Source organism: Aspergillus costaricaensis, assembly GCF_003184835.1.
Source record: "Aspergillus costaricaensis CBS 115574 unplaced genomic scaffold BO79scaffold_5, whole genome shotgun sequence".
Lineage (NCBI taxonomy): Eukaryota > Fungi > Ascomycota > Eurotiomycetes > Eurotiales > Aspergillaceae > Aspergillus > Aspergillus costaricensis.
This window is the reverse complement of record NW_020291805.1, coordinates 614885-631950: the sequence shown is the minus strand read 5'-3', so window position 1 is coordinate 631950 and position 17066 is coordinate 614885. Positions and strand designations below refer to the sequence as shown.

The 17066-nt window shown below is 47.7% G+C and overlaps 7 protein-coding genes across 7 annotated transcripts; 5 read left to right on the top strand and 2 right to left on the bottom strand.

Annotated features, from left to right (window-relative positions):
* Window positions 1-498: 498 nt before the first annotated feature.
* Window positions 499-2571, top strand: BO79DRAFT_277072 (uncharacterized protein; the record flags this gene model as incomplete). Its single annotated transcript, XM_025687798.1, has 4 exons — window positions 499-593; window positions 665-790; window positions 838-1186; window positions 1246-2571. The coding sequence occupies 4 exons, from the start codon at window positions 499-501 to the stop codon at window positions 2569-2571; spliced, it is 1896 nt and encodes a 631-aa protein (XP_025543138.1).
* Window positions 2572-4703: 2132 nt separating this feature from the next.
* On the bottom strand, window positions 4704-5093 carry BO79DRAFT_251596 (uncharacterized protein; the record flags this gene model as incomplete). The annotated part of the gene is made up of 1 exon (XM_025685866.1): window positions 4704-5093. One exon carries the CDS (start codon window positions 5091-5093, stop codon window positions 4704-4706), a length of 390 nt encoding a protein of 129 aa, XP_025543137.1.
* Window positions 5094-5573: 480 nt separating this feature from the next.
* Window positions 5574-6916, top strand: BO79DRAFT_277071 (esterase/lipase family protein; the record flags this gene model as incomplete). The annotated part of the gene is made up of 5 exons (XM_025687797.1): window positions 5574-5626; window positions 5682-5982; window positions 6075-6356; window positions 6413-6575; window positions 6624-6916. 5 exons carry the CDS (start codon window positions 5574-5576, stop codon window positions 6914-6916), a joined length of 1092 nt encoding a protein of 363 aa, XP_025543136.1.
* Window positions 6917-6963: 47 nt separating this feature from the next.
* On the bottom strand, window positions 6964-7573 carry BO79DRAFT_251594 (uncharacterized protein; the record flags this gene model as incomplete). The annotated part of the gene is made up of 2 exons (XM_025685865.1): window positions 6964-7447; window positions 7515-7573. 2 exons carry the CDS (start codon window positions 7571-7573, stop codon window positions 6964-6966), a joined length of 543 nt encoding a protein of 180 aa, XP_025543135.1.
* A 2438-nt stretch (window positions 7574-10011) lies between these two features.
* On the top strand, window positions 10012-11195 carry BO79DRAFT_277068 (uncharacterized protein; the record flags this gene model as incomplete). Its single annotated transcript, XM_025687796.1, has 3 exons — window positions 10012-10262; window positions 10312-10404; window positions 10461-11195. Exons 1-3 carry the CDS (start codon window positions 10221-10223, stop codon window positions 11193-11195), a joined length of 870 nt encoding a protein of 289 aa, XP_025543134.1. The 5' UTR covers window positions 10012-10220.
* A 1848-nt stretch (window positions 11196-13043) lies between these two features.
* On the top strand, window positions 13044-14348 carry BO79DRAFT_139344 (MCT family MFS transporter; the record flags this gene model as incomplete). The annotated part of the gene is made up of 2 exons (XM_025678190.1): window positions 13044-14125; window positions 14183-14348. The coding sequence occupies 2 exons, from the start codon at window positions 13044-13046 to the stop codon at window positions 14346-14348; spliced, it is 1248 nt and encodes a 415-aa protein (XP_025543133.1).
* A 593-nt stretch (window positions 14349-14941) lies between these two features.
* Window positions 14942-16009, top strand: BO79DRAFT_277063 (uncharacterized protein; the record flags this gene model as incomplete). Its single annotated transcript, XM_025687795.1, has 1 exon — window positions 14942-16009. The coding sequence occupies one exon, from the start codon at window positions 14942-14944 to the stop codon at window positions 16007-16009; it is 1068 nt and encodes a 355-aa protein (XP_025543132.1).
* Between the last annotated feature and the right edge of the window lie 1057 nt (window positions 16010-17066).

Genomic DNA, 17066 nt, shown 5'->3' with positions numbered 1-17066 from the left:
GAGCTAGGGGTCATTTTGAAAAAATGTCAGTGGCTGACCATACCTATCAGTCCTCATGCCTGCGCTCGAGCGAGTCCAGATCCCGGGAACTCCGGATTTAGACATGAGCAAACCTTTGATAGGGCAGTAGTGAACTGGTATGGAACCTTACCTTCAGCTGATACCTCTCGGGGATCGGGGATCGGGGATCAATCCTCGCACGAGTGGGGAAGAAGACACCATACGGCTGAGAACCACCGAAAAGCGAGAGTATTGCTTTTTTGGCTAGTCCAAGTCAGTACGGAGTAGTGTCTAGGACAACATAATCTCTGAGCGGGAATTGGGTATCAGGATAGGCATTAGGGGAGTTCGAACCTCGATGAACTGGTAACCTGTCTGGCCAGGTGATCTAGTCTGTCATATTAATCTATTCTGCCATCTGACTTACCCATGACCTAGCTCAGTCTTTTCTGATATCCAGTCATCAAATATAGACGCCAACACTACACCTGTGCTACCATGAATCACTTCAAGCGTAGAGCAGGCGAGGCCCTAACACATGTCCGACAGTTCAGCTCCAAAGCCAAAAATGAACAGCCCGAGGAGCCATGGGTGTGAGTGACCAAACCAAGATCGAGAAATCTACATCTTAGGAGCGAGGACATGCTGACGGATGGCCTGATAGGAAAAGCCTTGATGAGCATGTCAAGTGGGAGGTTAAGGAGGAGAGTGAAGGAAGGAGGCTGTTTAGTGAATCTACCGACCAGACAATTCGCTTATATCGGGATGGATCACCGTCCAAATACGCTTTGTAAGAGAGCAATCGTTTTCTAGTGCCCACTTCTGACTCTCATCAAGATCCTCTTCGTCCATCGCATTTGCTGAATCTGATGAACTCAAAGAAATAACCAAGGAGCTCGAAGAAATGTGGAAAAAGGCGATCGAAGATCTTATCGAGAAGCGTGGTGATGATAGTAAAGATCTCGCTAAACTCATCAACGATCCCACTCCAGAGAGGCTCGAGGCGATTGTGCGCAGAGCGCAAAATGAATTGGAGGCAAAGACGCATACAAAAGTGGGGAGGGTGAAGGGATGGATCAATAAAGTGGCCGGACGGATTAACAACCATAAGTACCTCCTTGATATGCTTCCTTCCGGAGACAAGTACACATCAGTCTTAATCGGGGGCTTAACTGCTTGTATTAAGGTCTTTAATTACCCTCCTTGTTAAACCCGAAAATCGCGAGACTGACACTCCCAATCAAGGCTACACTGGAGCACGAAGCAATTGCAGAGTTAATCGCCGACTGCCTTGAAAAACTCTCTGATAAGACCTACAAGCTGTCCCATGCTATTCGAATCTCGAAGCAAAACGATTACATTAGAACCCATATTGTGAAGTTCTATAAGACGTTATTTGGGCTCTTGGTTTCTATACTCGACCACTGGTTACTCTCACGAGCTGAGCGCTTCAAGAATAGTCTCGGGAGCAGTTTTCAAAATCAGCTCCAATGCTCGATGAACGATCTTGACTATCATGTGAAGGAATTGAGTGATGAGAAGAACTCCGTAATGATGGAAAATATGTGTTATGATTTGGGACAATTGGGACAGTTGCTTCAGGCACTTCTCGTTGGCGGGTATAGTGAGTCATGGCCGACTGCCACCAATGCCAGTAACCAGTTTAGGACGCCTGGTCAATTTCAGGCCGCTTCTGAGAGCCCGTCTGGCGCTCCATATGTCATTCGTGGTCTGCCTAATATCCATGAACCTAAATTAGCAGCAAGCGTGGCGCCAGGAATACAAGACGAACACAATGGTCATCACTGGACCACTCAGACCATCTTGGATGGCACAGCGTGGATGAAAAGATATGTCTGTTTCAAAAAGGAGGAGAGCCTGCTTGAGGAAAGCTGCTATGGATCCACAAACCCCCAGGTATACTCTCGTCTAGTGCAATGGACTCAATCGAGGTCATCCGAGGCGCTATGGCTTGAAGGCCCGGCAACAATGGGTGGCACGACCCCAAACACACTGATAACAGCGCGCATTGTCGAAACATTCCGAAGGCTTCGTGTCCCTATCATTTCATTTTTCTGTGAGTATGACTCGGGACAGTACAAAACATTCTCCTGTCCAGAAGAGCTCTTGAATATGGTGTACTCTTTGACATCTCAAATGTTAGCCTTCATTCAAGATAATCTATCCTCTGTCTATGATTCTGAGGATTTGCCGGATTTCTCGCCCGCTCGAATACGTCGCCTTACTACGGATCCTAACTCGCTGCCCGACGCAATTGATTTCTTGAAGGATATAATTCCTTTGGGACCGCCAATATTAGCCTGCTGCATTGATGGACTCCAGGTCTTAGATTATTCGGAACAGTCACACTGGTATCAAGATTGTTTGAAGTCCTTCATTGAAGTTATAGGAACCACAAAACCCCCTCATCCGCGCATTATGAAGGTATGGCTTTCCACTGATGGATACTGCGAGGCCCTTCAGGTTGCCGTTAACGCCGGCTGGATTGAAGCCGATATTACAAACAGCGAGGACGACACAGAGCCTCTCGAGATAGATCAGTGGATGTAGCCGGGGGTATTTAGTCCTTTCTTTTGTATTCATATCGCACATATCAAACACAACCTGGCTTGTAAGAGCCTCTACTGGAATTAGTGTTGATAGAGTCGGAGCAGACTTATTCGGTCAAGCAATATTACACAGACCTGTGGGTTAACCCCTACTCACATTTGCGGCAGAGGGTAGTAGCTATTTACACTTTGTACACTGATCCAGTAGAGAGAAAGCAAAGCAATGAACCACGAAGCTCTATAAGTAAACCACTCAAAGCTAGAGCAGTTTAGGCAAATGTTCTTCATTCTAAACCTGCTGATTGGCTCGGAATATTACTCGGACTTCCTGGAAATTCTAGGTTAGACTCTAGACTCAAGCGAAAAACAAAACAATCAGCCGCTCTAGCTGGGGCGATTTTGTCCGCTGACGTCTTGGAATGCCCGAAACACTAGCGCCTTCATGCCACCACCCTAAAATTTCAGAACTAACATCTGAAGGCCGACAACCAATTTCTACTTCAGGGCTTCAGCGGCTCCAGTAATACAACTAAGCCCAAAGTCCCAGCAACGAAAGCCTCCAGTCAAAGACGTCACCTCTTATCTTGTACACTCTTGAGCAATATCAGTTTAGTAGTTAAGCGTGCCATCTTTATTTTCATCAATCAAATGGCTTCTAGGAGGTGTCTTTGCGATGATTGAGGGTTGAAAACTTGCGCTGTAGCTTACCCTCGAGCACAAGCGCCATCAACATTCATTGTATGTTTTCAGTCATCGCAGTCTTATAGACCCTAGAACTAGCGGAAGCGTTTACTGTAAACCGACTTAACAGCTTATGACCCCGCCACCATGGACAGAAGTTATGAGACTCTACAAATTGTATGAAAACAAGGGTGTAACTAGCTATTCTCTATGTGTGAAGTAAACGCGTCTACGCCAGCAGTTGAAATTGATAGCTCTTGGATTCCTGGAAGCCCAAGGGCGACATGGAAACAACTCTTCAAGAAAGTTCCTGGTCGTGGTACAGACATATTCACTGTTTGTACTACTCTGTGCCCTTTAGGGTTTTCCCGAGGGTATTCACCGAGGGTGATACCCGTGGGTATCTAGCCTATCTAGCGTCATGCAGGAATGACTTGTTGTTCATGCGCATACGTACTGGCGTATGTAAGTGTGGCTATCTCCACACAAGATGTCATGGATAGCTAATAGCATCTAAGAATAGTATTTTGCATTACATTCAGTTGAATAAGGCCGATGCGGAATACCCCATTTGGACTCCCGTCAATCCCAGAAATATGATTCAGAGGCTGAAGGTCGTGCCAACTCAGCTGTACTTATCAAAGAGGGGTACACTGCACTGCGTGTGACGGAGCTACTACCTAGCGTGCACTAGCTGGGCTGCCTCGCACTGGCGGCGGCGTCTTGCATCTGACGCATATCATTGAGAGTGCAATTACATCCAACCATGGACACGTCTTTTTGGTAGAGAAAATCCCTCCTTCCTTAATATTTTTTCTTACACCCCAACTAATGTCTCGCAGGATACCTTAGGGCTTGGAGAAATATCACCACGGAGTCAAGGTATTCAAGGGGAAATCATCAGTTAAGGAAAACTGCCCGAGTGTATCTCTTTTTCAATGGGGGCAAGTCGTTCCCGAACGCAAGGCTGCCCGACGCATGAGATGTGACAGAATTGCTATGAATATAGCGGGGTTTGATGACACCCGCATGAAGCTGTGGATTTGTCTCATCTTAGCCCTAGTCATATCTCTGACCAAGCCTATCTTTAGGCACAGGTAAAATAATCGACAAGATTTTCATAATGTCCTCAGCTGGACTTTACGGTAGAGTAGAGATAATAAGGCAGGTACTGTGTAGGCAGAGTGGAGCAAAGGTAATGTTTCGGTTTTCTTATATCATGCTACTCGAATAAAAGAGATTGTCACAGCTTCTCGATACTGTTTCCTCGCGCACTGTCCCTACATGATTATAGAATCAGACCCATGATCCTGTGTACTCTTGTGCCGCGACAAAGCAAGAAGTTCGGCTCAAATAGTGGAAAATGAGATAGCCCTATATGCCATTAATATAAGCGTCTCCCAAGAGACAGACAGACAATATCCTATTACCTGCAGTCATCTTCAAAACAAATCAAGTGATTGTGAGGTTGCCACCCCTTGCATCGCCACCCTTTGCAGCGCCCCCGGCATTCGCTCTGGCATTGCCTCCCGTCCCTGTCATCTTGATGTTGGCATCCGCACGGCTTGCCGGCATCTGAATGTTACCACCGGTGCCGTTACCGCCGGTGACAGCTTGGCCGCTTCCTCTCCAGTATCCATAATGTGCATCAGCATTACCACCGGTGCCAGAAGTATCGTATTCGGGTCTGCGGTTGGGAGCGGCCATGGTAGCTAGGATTTTTCGCGTAGCGATAGGTAGCAGTAGATAGTTGGTTTGATTTGGGAAACTTCTGTGAAGGCAGGGAAAGAAGAAGTATTTATGTTGCTTCGGGGCATTATCGGTTCCAGCTATCGTAGGCATGTTTCGTAGGAGGAAAAAACGTACTTCGCTTGGATCAACATCTAGACTACGTGATCTGCACCTCGGATCTAGCGTGGGTGTAAAAAAAAAGAAAAGAAAAGGAAGAGTTGAGAAAAGAAAAGATATTTCTATACAAGATAGAAAAAGAAAAAGGAAAAGGAAATAAGCAAATATGCTTCTCATATGCAATCTTACGCAGCGTCTGCTTCAGGAGGAGGGGGGTCATATTGCGCCTTGTTCATGGCGATATTCCGGTTGGACAAGGTATTCTGCGGGGGATCATTGGCTCGGGGTCTCCGATCAAGTGTATCTTTTTCTTCGAACGACGGAAATGTCGACCTCAACGCAAGGCTGCCCGATGTTATGTACCTCGCGGGGTTGATGATTTTCTCTCATGAAAATGTCTTGTCTTAAACTCAGCCGCGTCGCTGATCAAGCCCATACTCACAAGCTGGTGGGAGAATCGACGGAATTTGCAAAATGTCGTTACCTGGACTTTATGATATGGGTGGAGATAAGGAGGCAGATACTGTGTAGGTTTGCGAGAAACACTCGACTTCCATCCGGACCAGGCTAATGGAGTCGAAGCATCGTTGCTGTACATGGACTTGGCGGGGACTATCTCAAGACATGGGAGTGTGAGACGAACGGATGGAACTGGATTCGATCATCGATCGAACCGAGGCTCCGACAAGAAAAAGGCATCAAAGCACGAGTCCTATCATTTTCGTATGCCGCAAAATTGGTGTCCACCGAGTCGACCGAGAATATCAGACAAGTGGCAAAGGTCTTGTTGGAAGGACTGTACGTGAAAATGAACGAAATGAAGCACAAATCCCTCGGTATTGTTTTCATCGCTCATAGTTTGGGTGGCTTGGTTGTGAAGAAGGTATTTTCTCCTTGTTTGATTCCCCCAGAATTCCCATCTATCCACAAAGGGCCTATATAGACATTCTGACTTGAATACCGGCTTCTGCATAGGCATTGAATATTGCCTCTTCGATTCACAATAAACGGTATGAGCATCTTTCCAGCAGCGTACGAGGATGTCTCTTCCTGGGCGTACCGCACCATGGCGCGGGTCTAGCATCCGTGGCAGGCTGGGGGTCCAGGCTTCTGGGCCCCCTCAAGAGGTCCAGTTACGTAGAAGACCTTCGTAAAGACTCCCCGGCCTGCCAGGAAATCAGTGAGGACTTTGTTCAAACGTCCAAAGACTTGAAGATTAGGACATTTTACGAAGACCGGCGGCTGAATGGTTTACTTGTGAGACGCTCTCCCCGGGCAGATGAAACCACCGGTAGCTGACATCGCGGATTCAGGTGGTTCAACCATATTCTGCGCAAATGAATCAGCTAAGCGAGGTTGCGACGATGTTACAAGGATCCGACCACCGTACGATTTGCAAATTCTGCGGAGACGACGATGTACGGTACGGAGAGGTATGGGCTGCGTTGGTTGAAATCATCTCATTCGAAAAACCGAGTATGTTTTACCTCCAGAGATCTCCGTGCGATAGACGCTGATGTGTAGCTAACTATTCCATAGATATAGTTCCTAATGATTTGCCAGGCCCAGACCCCTCGACCTACGAGGCCAATGCCGGATCTGGTGACGGAGGCTACGCAGACTACGGGGATAGCACGGGAGGCAGGATTACGGAGGCTTCGGTCAGCCTGGAAGAGTCTCTCGGGGGCCACGGATTTGGAGGAAGTGCCAATGGATACCGCCACGCCATTGCAGGGGGCGCTGAGGGAGGTTCAGCGTGTGGAAAGAATGCTCGGGGAGGAAATGCAAGGGGAGGAAAGGCTACACTGGCTAAATAGAAGCCAAGCCACAATTGAGTTTGACTAAATCTTAAATCTTGCCCTATTTAACGCCTAAAGAGCCTCTCCTTCATCGATCGGTGCTCCTCATGTTTATGAAAATTCCCCGATACCGCTAGGCCCGCCCTCGCTTTTCCATCTACGTTGTTCGCACCTCCCCCAAAGCCATCCCCGCCCGCCCCATAATCCCCCCAGGCATCTCCTCCAGTTCCACTGCCTCCCTTGGATCTCCCCGACGGGTAGAACATGCCGCCGGTAGCGTGGCCCCCCTGGGCGATGGCCTGCTTTCTGCTGTTGGAAGTCGCCTCGCCTCCCATACCAAAGCCGCCAGTGGCGACGATCGCCTTGGTGTTGTTTTGGATGACCAGAGTGTCTCCGGGTCTCAGAACCTCTCCAATGGGGACGAACAGGTTGGTGAGCTTTTTGTTGCCGTAGTAAAGAGTCAGTTCTCCCATGAGTTTTTGAGTGGTCTGTATATAGGCCTGCAACTGTCGGAGTGTCATGTCATCCTCTTGCTCCACCTTAACGTGTCTGTCGGTATCGTCGGCTGTTGGGCCATTATTATTTGAACTTGAGTAACTAGATAGGGAATCTGCACTTGCCGCCTTTGATGACGCAGTTGAATTCGATCTCATTGGCTTCGTCGTACTTCCCCATTTTGGCTGAGGTAGCGTTGAATGGCGTCCGTGAATCTCGGTTCAGATCCAGAGAAGAAATGAGTGAGATGTGTTGTGTTGCGATTTCTTTCTTTTGAGGTAGAGTTGCTTCTATATTCCACGGACATGGCTGGGGAGAGAGTAAGCTTTTATAGCCAAGAATGGATTCCATTGCCTTACCTACCCTATCCTAAACTACAATCGGAGCTCAACATATCCTCCAAGAACGTACATACTATACTTACTCTTTCCATAGCCACCGTGTCGGTATCTGCAATCTGCGCCCCATCTAAGGCTCTATTTCGGCCTGACATGCCTTTCCAGTAGGCTCTGACATGCAGTTGGAGGGTGGCGTAAACACCAATAACAGTCTGACCCGTGTAACATGTTAGAGTGCAGATGCCTAAGAAGGACTTCACAATGCAGAGACATGGTACATGTCTGTAAATTACATGGTGATACTGTTATTACTGACTTTATCTACATCATGCATACAAAAGCTCTCCTGCACTGGGAGTCTATTTCTTCTTTGGGTAATCCCGAAGAAGAAAGAAAGTAGGGTCTAAAATTAACCCTACTGTAGGTGATGTGTCGCATGGCAACCCACCATCACCATATCTCGGGCTAGAATGATCAACTGCAAAGTACAATTCAATTGACCGATGAAATCCCGACGTCCTGCCATCATTTCTTTTTTGGCATATGTAGACGATTCGACCCCGCAGCAGTACCTGACTCGTGTGTAGTATATGTGATCAGTAATGATTTGCTGAGCTGGCGAATAATGTGCATACTAGGCACCGTCTCAAAGGCCGACCTGTCGGTGGGTTGCCAGGCAATCCTAAACCGTTGATTTCTTTTTCCGAATTACTCAAAGGAGAGATAGATGTCCGATACACTCCAAGTGATCTACAGTCTCATTCATATGCAATGCGATGGCCTCCTTCTCACATATAACCCCGCAGTAGCCTACTCTTGTGTATACTGCGTATGTGATCAGGAAAATGATTTACAGAGCTGGCTGATAAGGCACATATGTAGGCACCGTCTCACAGGCCGACCTGTTGAACAGGCAATGAACAACAGGCAATATCCGAAGTCTGAGTAGGAATTGTATACTCAAATTTAGCTACAGAATCACAAATTTTGGACCAGTCTCACTGCGGGAATCAACAGCAACTCAGCCGCACCACCCTAAGCACAAGTGTCGCTGTCGTATCCCGCCCCATCCCCTCAGCGATCAGTCGACTGATTCCCTCCTCAACAATCAGCCCAAAGATATGGATCCCCCCGAACCATTTCCTCCCGATACAGTCGATGAATTATTCCGGCCCGCCGTAGTTGTGGTTGTTGAGGTAGCACTCCCACCGCTGCCGTTGCTTGTGATGTCTCCGGTATGGAAGCTCTTAGTGCCGTTATTATGGTAGGTCACTGTGTTTCCGCAGTTTGTGTTGGTGGTGTTTCCACAATTGTTCGACGTCGTGTTGCCACAGTTATTGCTCCAAGAGAAGCTGTTCCCGTTCCTGCTTGGGGCCCAAGGCGCGTTGGTCCAAGCCCATGGATTTGTGTTGCCCGAGTTGTTTCTCGCAGAGCTCGAAGTATAATACGGTTTCGACATATTGTAAGACAAAATCAATTCAAGTGTAGAAATGAGTAGGCGAACAAGCAAGTCAGCGAGACGGATATAGGTGTAGAACGATTGTCTAGAGGATCAAACGGGCAGGGAAACGCCCCTTCTTATACAAGAGATTGAGTGTGTCTCTTGAACTTGCCCTCTCAATACGACCTGTGCCATGCTTTTATGCGTCCGTATGTCACACCGCATTCCCGCCATGCAGTCTTGTCAATGGCAGGTCTTGGTAGTTCGAACTGCAAGTCCCAATGCATAGAGCGCCTAGAAGGGTTTTTACACATAGAGTAGTACTTTGTGTGTGGATGTAAAAGAGTTCGTTTGATAGACTCATCTTATTTGCTAGCGATTCAGAGGAAACACGATCCATCAGGTAGATCAAACTGGATTTAATTTTCGGCCAAGATTTATTTCTATCTAACTTGAGGGCAAGGATAGTCTTCAAACCGTTGCAGGGACAATCACATTCTTAAACCCATGAAGATCAATTCATTTCTCGATAACTATTCACAGAGAATAATGTATTATGTTGAGGCGCGCTCTATAGTGAAAGCAAGCAAAACAGCAAAATAAAGTGATAGAATACAGTAAAAGTATATTTTATTGGCTATCTAGAGTATAGAGTAAAATGAATAAACAAGATAATTGTTATGGCAGTCTAGATACTAACTATATAACCAAGCTTGGAGTAGGTTACTAATGAAGCTAATGTTAGCGGACCGCATTTTATAATGGGGCGGATCCTTATTACGGGATAAGCTTATCCTATCTTCAGCTCCTTTTTTTTTGCACACCCTTACTTCTTTTCTCTTCTTTCCACTCATATCCGATTTCCCAATTTTATATCAAACTCCGCTTTGCCTGCCTAAGTCCTTTATCAATTCTAAGGTATTCCCAACTTCACCTTGGATAAGCCCTTGCCAAGAAAGCCATCTCATCTCCAGGGCTTAAGTACCGAGAAGATTTTGGATAAATCTCTCAAATTGTTCCACCAGCATCCTTCAGAATAGTCTGCAAGATGTCAACCTTTACGGCCTGGCAGGCTGACCTGTTCCTTCTGGTAAGACTTATTACTCAGCGACTAAATGCATGTTTTGACAATATTCTAGGAGCATTGGCAAGAAGACTCGCCGCTATCCGATGATGCCCAACGCGAGGAACTATTCGCCAAATATGTGGCACTTGGAGTCTGCGGCCGCGAGGTAATTTGATTTTGACCTCTCATTGCTCCAACCAGAAAACTAACCTATCGGATTAGCCGTATCGAAACCAGCAGCGAAGACTAGGGAAGAGGTCTGTTCGAGACCTTCCAGTACCTAGTCAAGAGCTATTAGATCGTATCCGCCTACCTGCTGAACGTGACTTGAATGACGATCCATGCTGGCTCCGCACCTGCTACGGCCCTTCTACAGAAAGCTCGTGGGCCCAGATCCAAGATTACATCGATACCAAGGTCGGCGGCTCAGCCACAGTTTTCAACGACTCATCTTTGTATAACTTTGGTTCCAACTGGGAGAAGATATTTCTTCGTGTCCCACAGTTACTGGATAATACTTGTTTGTTCGAAGAATACAAAGAGAATGTTCAGGAGGCCCTAGAAGAGGGAATTGAATCCGACGAGACGGATCCCCAGCGTGCCGAGGAAAGCGGCTATGACCCAGAGGAAGATGGCAACCCTTGGATTTGCTTTTATTCAGAGTACCTCTTCCGTTTAGCGGCGGGATACATCTACGTCGTTGATGACAAAACGTTGGCCTCCGAAGGCGCTGACGCAGGGACTGTCCTCATCATCTGGTACGACGAGTGTGGACGAGCAATCCGTTACTATCGAGAGAAAGCGATGCACGCAGCCGAAATTGCGAATCTCGACCCTTGTTATCTCAAGGAACGTGCGTGCTGGAATAATGCGGAAATTGGCGAATCCTATAAGTGGGGTGCACCCTTAGGGCCTCCCTATAGATTGGAAGAAAAGAGCGGAAAACCCTCTGAGTAGGAGAATTTGACTCAATGGGATCATCTGGAATACAAATATTTTAGCTTCAATATGCACAACAAATACATACTTTGTATCCAAATGATGATATTCTAGATTCAAACAATGAATCCTAGTGTGGGCCGTATCACCGAACGCTCCGACCTTTGTCTAGGCAGGGCACATGTACAAGCGGGATGCGACAAGGCTGGATGTGCAAGGTGTTGTCGCACGTGATACAACGCAAGGCTTACTTACTTTAACATAGTACCCTCTATAGCTGGACATCAGCCGACCATCTATAGCCTCATGTGTGAAAAACAAGAAAAAGATCAAGAATTTTATCACGTTGTGGATGCTTAACTGATTATCGTGAGCTACCGAGCCGGGTACGTGAAGTCTACAGCAATATAGTCACTGACAGGATATTCTACTTTACCTGTCTATAGGGTGACAATGCAGGGATACCAATACTAGATAGGAATGAATAATGATGGGATTTCGAATTGGATAAAGCTGCGATTAATAAACACTCAGCAAAACTTTTCACACTACTCATGCCGTGAAAGTCTGTCTGCAGCCATGGAGTGTATTAAGAGAAACAAAAGACTATTCACATGGTACCGGCCATTCAATTTAGAAAAAGAACTGACGCTTCCCACAGGCTTTCGATGTCCTGTGCCCTACGGTAACTGAATCTGTCAGGTCTTGTCCCACGGCAGCAAATCGTTAGGGTTCCAAAAGTGGAAATTGAAGGAAACGACCTCGGATTGCTCTGCCGAGTTGAGTTCTATCTCCCTCAACTGAACAATGCCTACAGACATTCTCTGGCTGACCAGCACTGACACCCTATATGATTCTATTGTAAAGGATACATACCTATACATGTTTGCAAAATGGCTGTGAGCAAGAGAGGGAAAAAAGGTTCACAGAGCAACTTCCCCTTTACATCCGAACACTGACTTGTCGACGCCGCGATAATGTCTACGAAAGTGTTCTTATTTATGAAATGGCTTTCCAGAATTTCGGTGACTACGCAACATTTCACGTTCATCAAGGTTTACACGAACAAACACCAGCCCTAAATACAATCTGTTCAGAGTGTCCACCCGCCGGCCGACGGTTCGCCAATGGGAAAGATTCCCGCTACTGGGAGCAGCCGAGGGAAACGCACCGGAAGGGAAAAGCCTCCACTGCGGAGCTAACAGGGCTGCTAAAGACCCTGTGGTTCCAATTGTGCTTTTTCAACCTTTTTCCCCGACCATATCAGAGCACTTCCTCATCGCCACATTGGCATCCAGTCAGACTTGGGCTCATGGGGGTAGCCGTATGCTCAAATTAGTTCCTCATTCCTCGTCTGACCTCTACAATATATCCTGGTTGTGGGCAACTTGGGCTTAAAATTCTTTCTGTGTGTTTCTCATTAGCCGGCAACCCCCCGCTCATCCTGCATTGCAAATAGAGGGGTGATATCACGCACATACGGTTAGGCCCCTTATAGCCGAACGGTCTGCGGTAGCTCGATACCTTTTCTATCGTCGGAACGGCGATAAAATGAGGTCTTCCGCCGATTTAGACATAGAAAAGACGGACGGAAACCGTGAAAGCAACAACATTCCAGCCTTGCCTGTTTCTCATTGTACAGATTCTCCCCAGTTTGGAGAAAAGGTCCTGGATGGTACAACCGACACTCGTGAGTATCGTGAATCTCATGATGAAAGTCCAGCCATCAACGTGATGGAGGAACAGTCTCATACAGGGGTCCAACACGATTGCAGCCTACCGCAGGCAGAGACAACGCTTGAAGATGGCCTCCAGAGACCCTCGTCTGGAGCGTCTGGCTCAGACAGCTCCGCACACAGCGCCCCGATGACTCGAGTCACAACGGATGCAGATGGAAACACTTATCCTGAAGGCGGTTTGGAGGCCTGGCTAGTTGTCTTTGGTAGTTTCATGGGTCTCTTTGGCTCCCTTGGCTTGGTGAACACCATTGGAACTTTCCAGGCCTACATTGAGGATCACCAGCTGAAAGAATACAGCTCTGGAACCACGGGCTGGATTTTTGGCATGTACGCCTTTTTGACCTTCTTCTGCGGTGTACAGATAGGTCCAGTCTTCGATGCCAAGGGTCCTCGATTCTTGGTCTTTTCGGGTGCCGTACTGGTCATCATCATGATGGTAGCTCTGGGTTTCTGCACCCAGTATTGGCATTTCATGCTGGTCATCGGTGTCGCTGGAGGTATTGGAGCCTCGCTCATCTTCACCCCCGCAATAGCCGCGATCGGCCATTTCTTCAACGAGAAACGTGGCGTTGCAACTGGCATTGCTGCCACAGGTGGCTCCGTAGGAGGTGTTGTCTTCCCTCTTACCTTAGAGGCCTTGTTCCCCAAGATAGGTTTCGCATGGGCAACCCGGGTGGTTGCGCTTCTTTGCCTCATCTCAGTGGCCATTGCGTGTTTGTTGATCAAGTCTCGGTTGCCCAAAAAGCCCGCTGTAAAGGAGAACATGCTGCCCGATTTTCGTATTTTCCGGGAACCAAAATTCGCTCTTACCACAGCTGGCGTCTTCTTCATCGAATGGGGCCTCTTCATTCCGATCAGTTACATCTCTTCCTATGCCTTGGCTCATGGCGTTTCCTCCAAATTTTCGTACCAGATCCTGGCGATCCTCAATGCGGGTTCATTCTTCGGTAGAGGGATCCCTGGGTTTGTGGCCGATTATTTGGGACGGTTCAATACGCTCATCGCCACGGTTGCGTTATGCCTCGTCTGCAACGCGTGTCTCTGGCTTCCGGCCGGCAACAGTGTACCTGTCATGGTTGTGTACTGCGTTATTTTTGGTTTTGCAAGCGGCAGCAACATCAGTCTGACCCCTGTTTGCATTTCTCAGCTGTGTAAGATCGAGAATTACGGCAGGTACTATGCTACTGCGTACACGATTGTGAGTTTCGGGTAGGTTATCATGTACCTGTCAGGGTTCCACAAGTATGAGCTAACAACCTTCTACAGCACCCTTACGGGCATTCCAATCGCCGGAGAGATCTTGTCGCGATGTAATGGCGAGTATTGGGGCTTGATTACCTTCACGACTTGCTGCTACGCTCTTGGCCTCGTCTGCGTCACATTGGTCAAAGTAATTCACGTTGGCTGGCGTCACCCACTAGCGATATATTGAGGGAATAGCATCCGATTCGGGCATCCATGACCATCTATGCGACAAAATGAGCAATTTACCTGCCGCTACTGACGGAAGAAACAACAAAAACTTACCCACTATTGTCTAATAGACTCACGAACCTAAGATCCCCATGACATGTCAAGACATGGAATCTAGAGCGGTCCAAACATGGTACCGTCAAAACTCTTAGCTTAAGCCCTGGCCTGTGGCTATCTGCCGCACTTCAATGTCTAATCCTTACAAAATCACTCAATGGACCCATCAAATCGAGTAGCATATTACCTTCTAGCCCAGAAAATAAGCCGACTAGAACAACCACCAAGACCATTTGTGCGGTGACCATAGACCCTAAATCTCTGGTGTGCGGCGTCACCATGATAGCGACATCATCGTCTAGAACCCCCATGACATCTATCAAGCATCATGCCGTTACCTTTCACATGACTATATAAGCCCTCTTCAATCTCCTCTTCATCTGCGACGCTTCAAGCCAGGTCAATTGCATTCTGTTCTCTTCCTTCACAGACCCCTCTCCTTCTCTTGTTTCTTTCTTCTATACTCAACCCATACATCAAAGAAAGCAATCCATCATGTACCTCCGCACCTCCCTCCTCGCCCTGGCCCTCGCCTCCGCCGCCCTCTCCGCCCCCGTCGACACCGTCGACAATGGCAACGCCGCAGCCAGCGTGCCCGCTCCCACCGCAGCCCCTGGCCAACCCGGGGACGTCAGCGCCGCCAGCATCCCCGGCTTCCCCGGCATCACAGCCACCGTGACCATCACTATCTCGCTGCCCTGCGCCGGCGTCACCGCAACCATCGGCCCCGCCGACAAGGGCCTCGAGGCTCGCGCTACAGATGCAGTTCCTAGCTCTAGTGCCTCTGCCTCTGTGATCAGGCCTACCAGCAGCAGCATCAGAGCCCTGTCTACCTGCGTGGCCTCTCCTTCTTCCACTGGCGCCGTAGTGTCTGGCTGTGCTGACGACGATGACGATGATGACGATGACAATGACGACGACGACGACGATGATGATACTGACAATGGAAACGGCAATGGGAATGGAAATGGCCCCTCGTTCATCCGAAAGCCCATTCAAACCACTACTTCCACTAAGACATCCGTGACTTCAGTCCCTACTGCTACTTCGACAACCTCACAGAAGACCACTGACTCCGCAGACCCATCTGCAACTGCAACTGCTACATCTACCCCTGCCATCCTACTCCCCTCTCCAACTGAGACCTCTTCAAAGGGAGGCGATAGCACTACTACAGATGCCACATCCAAGACAAAGACCGACACCGATTCATCATCCACATTTCTCACTCTACCTTCCCCTTCATCTTCGTCTTCCTCTTCAGCAGCAGACAAGACCAGCAGCAGCACCACAGAGAACCCATCCCAGGACCCATCAACTACAGCTACTGCTACAGCTAGTGACTCCACATCCACCTCTGAAACCAAAACCAAGAAACAAGCCACCACAAAGTCTTCTCAGGACCCAAGCATCACTTCTACATCCACGACCGAATCCAAGACTACCCCCACCACCACCACCACCACAACCAAGAAATCCAAAATCAAGCGCGGATTCGCAGCAAACGCGACAGGGATTATTGAGGTTCCGCCGTTGAAGCCGAAGCCTACTGGTGGGCGTTGAGCGGGGGGACGAAAATGGGTATTTGAATTAGTTAAAGGAAGATGGGGACGACGAAAAGGGGGTGAAGTATTTGCTAAGTTGGTAGTTTAGTTAACATCATTTGAAAGTTTGGAGACAGTAGGGATAAAATCAAAACTTGTTTGTTGGTTGCTTGGTATACTATCTCTCATTCTTTTCTATGTCTAGCTAGCTAGATGTAAGTGGTCTTAGTTTTCTTTTATTGGTTCGACTTCATTCATTCTTTCGTTCTTCTGGGGGAGGCATGGTGGGTATAGAAGGTAGGTACGTAGGCAGTCGTTCTTGGATTATTTTGTAGTAGGTTGGTAAATTTCTCACTCTCACATTTCTCTCTGTCTCTCTCTCTCTCTCTCTCTCTCTCTATGTGTGTGTGTGTGATTTGATTGGTGGTGAAGAGTGTAGATAAGATGTATGCTGTTTTACTTCAGATTCGAATTGCGCCTGATTCTACCTACTTAGCTACCTAGCTACCTGATTGCTTTTGCTCTAACAGATACCACGAGAAAGTATAACTTCCTTAAACCAACGTCCCTACTACAAGGGAAGAGTGTCGGCATACGCCGACAGTGTGAAAATGAAAATGTAGAAGAAAAGGAAAAGTTATGGCTGATTCAGGTCTTCCTGATCCCCAACCAAGGGGCTCATCTGCTAGTGTGAAAAGATTAAATACAATACAAATAGGAAGGAGAAGATGACTCGGGTCGCAAAAAGCATGCGTTAGAAGGGGGAACGAGTTTAGATGAGAAGAGAAAAAAGAGCTGCCGGGCAAATAACTGGAACATATGCAAGAGAGTTTCCGCAAGCAAAAGCAGAAGGATGCTGGCTCCCTTGACCATTGCTTGACTCGCCCGTATTTGTCTTCATTCCATGCCGCAGGTTTATATGGAGAAACCCCGCCTGTGGTTCCTTGCGCCAAACACCTTACACCAGAGGTTTACTGGCATAAACAGTAACAACCGAAATCAAAACACACTATAGTATAGGCAGATGAGAAAGGGAAGAAGAGAGAGGCAAAATGAGAAATGCCATGGCTCGGCTG